Genomic DNA, 6,000 nt, shown 5'->3' on the forward strand with positions numbered 1-6,000 from the left:
GCCCTCAGTGGGCACAAGAACGACCCCATGTTAATTATTACAAAAACAAGATTAAAATACTAAAAGCATGACACTTTCATTTGAACATTGTCTTCATTTGTGAGCAATGTTAACTTACCATTTCTTTCGGGAAAATATATTTGATAAACAAGAGTGGTAAAGCCTTCCGCCATACCGGAAAGGAAATTTGCATAAATTTCCATCCTCTGTAAACACTGCAATACAAGAATAAAAACCTCATCATGCACTTGAACACCAGCCCATAGGTGTATATATACATATTGTATGTTATTATATGAAATTGTAAAGATAGGTAACTTCGGGTTTTTCAGCTGCGCTTTGGATTCTGTGTCTTTGCAACTTCCATTGCATAAGAAGAGGCCAAAAATCCTACATAATGACTAAGTCAACAGAGAGCAATGGGCTGTGTGGTAAAGATCGCAGATCATTTCAAGCTCAAAATACATTACAATTTCTGGTACAGCAAATGCCAATTATATTCATTAATCGCAATTTTCATTTCTAATTACGGAGTATTGTAATAGCACATTAAATTGATTTCTGAAGTAGTATCCTTTCAGGCTACCTTTCACTTTGTAACATCTGTTTAAAACAATTAAGGCACCAGGCAGTACAAACTGAAATAGAAACAGCCAGGGGAAAGAAGGTTTTAAAGGTTGTGGGGAAAGGTTAGGGGGTGATGGATAATTCTGTATCCCTTTGGGATAAATGGAGATAAATCAGTGGGACTGGTGTCTGAAAAGGGCAAGTTTTACGTTTGCCAAGTCAGCGATAGTTTTGTAAGGATGGGTGGTGGGAGTCTAACAGAAAAAAAATCCTTCAAGATGAGTGTTGAGAATGAAAGAGACTGAAGATAATAAAAGACAATGGAAAACTGTCAGAGCTTATTTAACCATTAAACTAAAAGCAATCCATTCTGAGAACCAGGAGCATGAATGGGAAGCCAACCGCTGTTGTAGGTGAGAAATGGGGCGTACAACCAAGCCTGCAGCACGGCATGTTTCCATTTCTTGGTGACGACGTGCAATCGCTCCACGTCCTGAGCTTACCCTGCAGTCACGGCTGGAGCTCCTGCACACTCTTGCAGTATCTGTTAACCCTTTCAAGCCCTGACATATCATCTCAAAGAGCTGCTGAGGCCAGTTGTTAGCACTATGGAATAAAGTAACCCAGCCTTGTGGTCCTAGCCCTTTCTGGCCAACTGGAATTACAGTCACCCCAACACTTCTGCATTGCCACTGCAAAATAGCTTCCACAAGACCCTTTGCTATCACTTTTTGAAACTTGGTTTTCATTATCTGAACGAATTGGGTAAATGTTCAGATATTTACCTTAGCTGCCTGATAGTTCCCGTTACATGTAGCAAGGACAGTTGTGAAAACACATCCATCCAGAAGACATATTTCATCCCATAGGTTGCTAAAGACTGTTCTAAGCTATAAAGGCACCACTAATGGTCCAATTCATATAATCCATAATGGCAAAAGCACAGGGCAATAAAAGCTTTAAAACTGGAAGTCTGCAATGCCTGCACACAGCCAGGACATCTGATTTTTAAGGTGACATCTAAATAAAGGCAGTGCAGCAAATTGCATGGTACTCAAACCCTCCTCTCACACAGAGATCAAGGACTGTGGCAGAAATTGAACCCCTACATACAAAGAGCTCATGTACTTTAAAGTGCAGGGCAGACACAGCTCTGATTAAAATAAAGGGAGTTGCACATCTACAGCCTGACCATGTTGTGAGAAAACATAAGTCACACCAGCTCAAAAAAATGAAAATCCCATCAGCACCTTCGCATTAATCCCCACCTGAAGGGAAATTATCTGAGATGCCTGAGCTAATCCCAGATTCACCTCTATGCAGACATTAATATTGTCATAACCATTCCATAATCCTTATTCATGTTGAAACAAAGACAGGCTTACTACCGGCTTGCAGCATGGATGCAGACAGACAGATCATTCTTACTGTCAGGAAACCTATTGGATTTGACTTAGTACCTTGTGGGTGAGCGAACTCATGTTTTGAGCCTCTTCCTGCCCCAGATTTGTAGTGCTACAAAGAGAAAAAGAGAATGTGGATTGGAGAGAGAAATTCACTCTGGGAACCATCCTGTACAGATAAACATGCTTTCCAAGGTGCCCTCAAACTGTGTTTCTCTCAGTTCTTCTGCAAAGATCTCATTATTTGCACCTGATTTTAGCTGGGGCACAACCTGATGAACCAGGATACGTGAACACTGGCTAGTGAAAGGTCTCTGTTAAGCCAGGAAAACACAAAAGGCTGAAGCCCTGCTCCATTTTATCTTTCTACTGCCAAGAGACACATGCCCTGTTTCCCTGCAGAACACATATATGCATTTTGGGGCCAGCTCACAGCTACAAATAATATCTCTTTTTTTTTTTTTTTGAAAAGTCAAAATTCTGACTTTTCCTTCCGTTTAGCTGTATCCCCCGGGACATTAGCTAAAAAAGCAACCTCTGCTTTATCTGGGTTCGCCAATCAGCAAGCAAAGAACACTAGGCTGAGCTGATTTGAAGCCACAGGAAATAATAAGAAGGGTAATAGACCTAAAATGCTGCTGCCATCAAAGGTGCTGACAGTTGAACCATAGAAAGATAAAAATATAATGAAAGCAGTCAAGGAAGCAGCACATCACGAACATAGAGCTGTGCAGAAAATGTAGTAAGTAAGCAGTAAAGCCAAGCTGTTGCTAAGATATATAGGTAGGCTTGAACAGTCCTGGGGAAGAAACAATTTTTGCACTTGCCCTCTGCACTAATTCTGTCTGCACTGGGAAGTCCCTGGTGGCTTCAGCCAAGGCTGATCTTTGTCCTAGGCACCGTGAATGTCCCTCTCTGCTCCGACCTACAATGTCTATGGAAATACTTGTGGTGATAAGAGACTAACCGTGACACGCACAAGTGTGGGTGAGGGCTATCAGCTGAGCAACTAGGCCATGGTGGATGCCAGGCCACAGCGGGGTTCAAGCAAACTGGCAAAGCCAACCTGGCACGGCCATGCAGTGCCACAGCTGCCTTGCAGACATCCCCCAAAGAGGACACAAAACATGTTTAAAACACTGATGGGTACGTCACAAAAACAGTAATAGGAGGAGATGGTTGCCATCAGGTTGTTACCAGCCAGCAGCAAAGCCTGGTGGGGTAGCACTCTCTTTCCATGCTATTGCAGGTAGCTGCTTGCATCAATACACTTCTGAGATGCATTTTCAAAGTATTACAACTTTGGTAGTCCCTGCTCTCCCTCGCTCTTCCCCCTAGCAAGCATGCACATGAACAATTGCTTTAAATGTATAGGGACGAGCTATCCTACAGGCCCCTGGTTAGTCAGCATTGCTGCGAGCCCTGATCTAACAAACCCGTTTTGTGTTTCACTCGAAGCACTCTTCCCTTCCGTCTGGCCAGCGGCATCACTCATTCAGCCCCTGGGCAACATCATCCTGCCAGGCAGCACGTAGGAGATCAGCCACTCCAAAGCAGAGGAATCACACTTACCATCCTCAAACAGTCACCACTCAGAGCCAGGGCCAAGACAAGAGCGAAAGCAGCACAGGCTTTCATCTTCGCTCTCCTCTCACGAAGGTTTTGCCTGGCAGAAGGAAGCTTCCAGGGCTGGGCTGGAGCAGGAGGGTGAATCAGCAAGGAGCTTTCGCAAGGCACTGTGATTTACTTGACTTTAGGGTATTTTAGTTTTCTAAGTAAGCAGAGCTCTTATCGTTAATCATTAATGTCTTTGTGGGTAGATAGGAATGCCATGGAGTGAGATACTCTGCCTAAACCACAGGGAGCAAAGAGGTTACAAAGTGCCTGTCCCTCTCTGATAGACAGCAGTGTCCTCCCTTCCCTCCCCTGGGCTCATTAAGTGGCTAAAGGCACCTCCAGAACAGCTGATCCAATGTTGCCTGTAACAGAAATCATTTAGCACCCAGTCACTTCTCATCTTCCCTTCACGAGCTAATTAAAAGCATGGTATAGCAATAACAGGGAGCTCCCAACAAGCCCACTCAGGAAATGACATTGCATTGCAAAATATGGAACAGATCAATGCCAGTATCAGACAGAGGAATTACTCATTAACAGATGGTTACCTGCCCAGCTGTGACTTACAACAACAGCCCTGCAGAGCAACAGACTGGGAAAACTAAAAGGGGAGAGAACACACAGCACTGACAAAACAGTCGGTGTACCAAAAATCTCCCTTCTGCAGCCACCTGAGCAAAACCATCTGTCCGGCAAGTGCTCGGCCACGATAGCTGCACAGAAGCTCTTCTAATGGGGATGCAGAGTATTGCTAAAACTGAGATTTCACCAGCAGAGGCTGTTCCAGCCCCACCTTGCCCCACAACCAAAATCCACAGGTTTGGCTGGTATAACTGTGCCTGTGCTCCAGGCTCTTGCCAGCCATCTGCTGTCAATCAGGGACCGCACCTCTTCACACCCTAAATCCACAGAGCCACAGCAGCAGAAGGAATAACATAGCCCTTGCTTAAGTTTTCTTCTGCCCTTTGAAGTTTTACCAGCTCAGCTATGGAAGGGGCATGATTTTTTGTTTTACCCCAACACGACAATGGCATTAAGGCCCTGGGACTGAGAGGCACGATTTTTCTATGACGGTTTATCATGTTGGAGGGAATTTCCACTGGATGTGCTATCATGCTGCTGTGTCTGTCATCACAGTAATAGCTCTTGTTAGTACAATTATGCAGATATAGAATTATAGACAAAACTTTCCTACTGTCAGTAAGGCTTCAAACAGCAGGAACCACATAAATTTGAGACCGTCTCCTTCAAAATCCAGCAAAGAGCAAACAAGCATAAAAAGATTATGCCATTATGCACTGTTTGTTGGCTGAAGAATTGAAATTTAAAAAAGCTTCAGAATGGACTCAGAACATATCTAATTTTTCTTCTTTTTACAAATAGGAAATAAGAGGTAGAGACAGTCTGGTCTGTCTGGAGACACCTAGCAAAGCTGGAACACAGGTTTCCACTTCCTACCCTCATTCTTGACTTAGGTCATTAGATTTCAGTCTAGTAATTCCTATCCAATGACTCGCAGACATCTCTTAGCATCTAGGCTCCTAAATTGTGGAGAGGGCGAAGGGGGTAGAGGGGAGCCATTGGTTGGTGTTCCATCCAAAGTCCCCAAAAGCTCTGTAGAAAGAGAAGAGAGTGAGGACTGGACAGCAAGAGAAGGAGGAAGATGCTTCTTTAACACTAAAAATCTCCTTCCACCCATTTCCAGAATAAAAACCATCCACTTCTGGAACTAAAAACATTTCAGTGGTGACCAAGACAGGTTGTAGGAAAGCTTTTTCATATATCTAAAAGGAAGAAAGTAGAAAAAGAAATGATTTGTCCCCCTTCAGTGTGTCTGCTCCTGGTTGCTGTCTCTTGGCACTGAACTACAACCAAGAGTTGTAGAACGTCTTTCTGGGGAGTCACAACTCTAAGCCTTTGGCTGAAACTGGTTCCTTAATACAAGGGAAAGAAAGAAGCAACACCAGGGATGTTGCAGGCAGAAGGCAAAAGAAGACATCAAAGCAAGCAGTTGCCATGGCTGCTTCCAGGAGCCGCCCAAGGAGCACCACCACGTAATGGGAATCACCTCTGAGCTCTGAATCACCCAACAGTGATTTCAGGGTTCTGACAGATATGAACCACCAAAAAGCCCTAACTACTACAGGAACACTGCCTGCATTGGTTCAGCAGAGAGGTGTCTGAGCAGATCTTACTGCTACAGAGATAAAGCAAAATTTGAGATTTTTTTTTTTAAATAATGTTAAGTGATTAGTGACCCTATGGCTTATTTATAACCAGGAGAAAGTCTGCCTGCCTTTGTCAGGCTTTTTCTAGAATCTGTAAAAAGCACTTTTTAAGAGGAAGAAATATTTAATTGGCAAGGAGCTACTCAGAAAACTGGAGATTCAATTTTGGTATTGAATTCTTAGAA

General features: G+C 43.6%; 1 protein-coding gene across 1 annotated transcript in view; it reads right to left on the bottom strand.

The window, feature by feature from the left end:
* Nucleotides 1-3,893, bottom strand: part of HGFAC (HGF activator) — a 43,749-nt gene extending 39,856 nt beyond the window's left edge. Inside the window, exons 1-3 of the mRNA XM_080591342.1 lie at nucleotides 3,543-3,893; nucleotides 2,028-2,082; nucleotides 119-215 (exon numbers count right to left, since the gene is read on the bottom strand). Of these exons, the coding sequence (XP_080447468.1) occupies nucleotides 119-215; nucleotides 2,028-2,082; nucleotides 3,543-3,608 (218 nt within the window). The 5' untranslated portion in view covers nucleotides 3,609-3,893. The remainder of the gene's footprint in view (nucleotides 1-118; nucleotides 216-2,027; nucleotides 2,083-3,542) is intronic.
* Nucleotides 3,894-6,000: the final 2,107 nt, after the last annotated feature.

Source organism: Anser brachyrhynchus (genome assembly GCF_964034855.1).
Source record: "Anser brachyrhynchus genome assembly, chromosome: 4".
Taxonomy (NCBI): Eukaryota; Metazoa; Chordata; class Aves; order Anseriformes; family Anatidae; genus Anser; species Anser brachyrhynchus.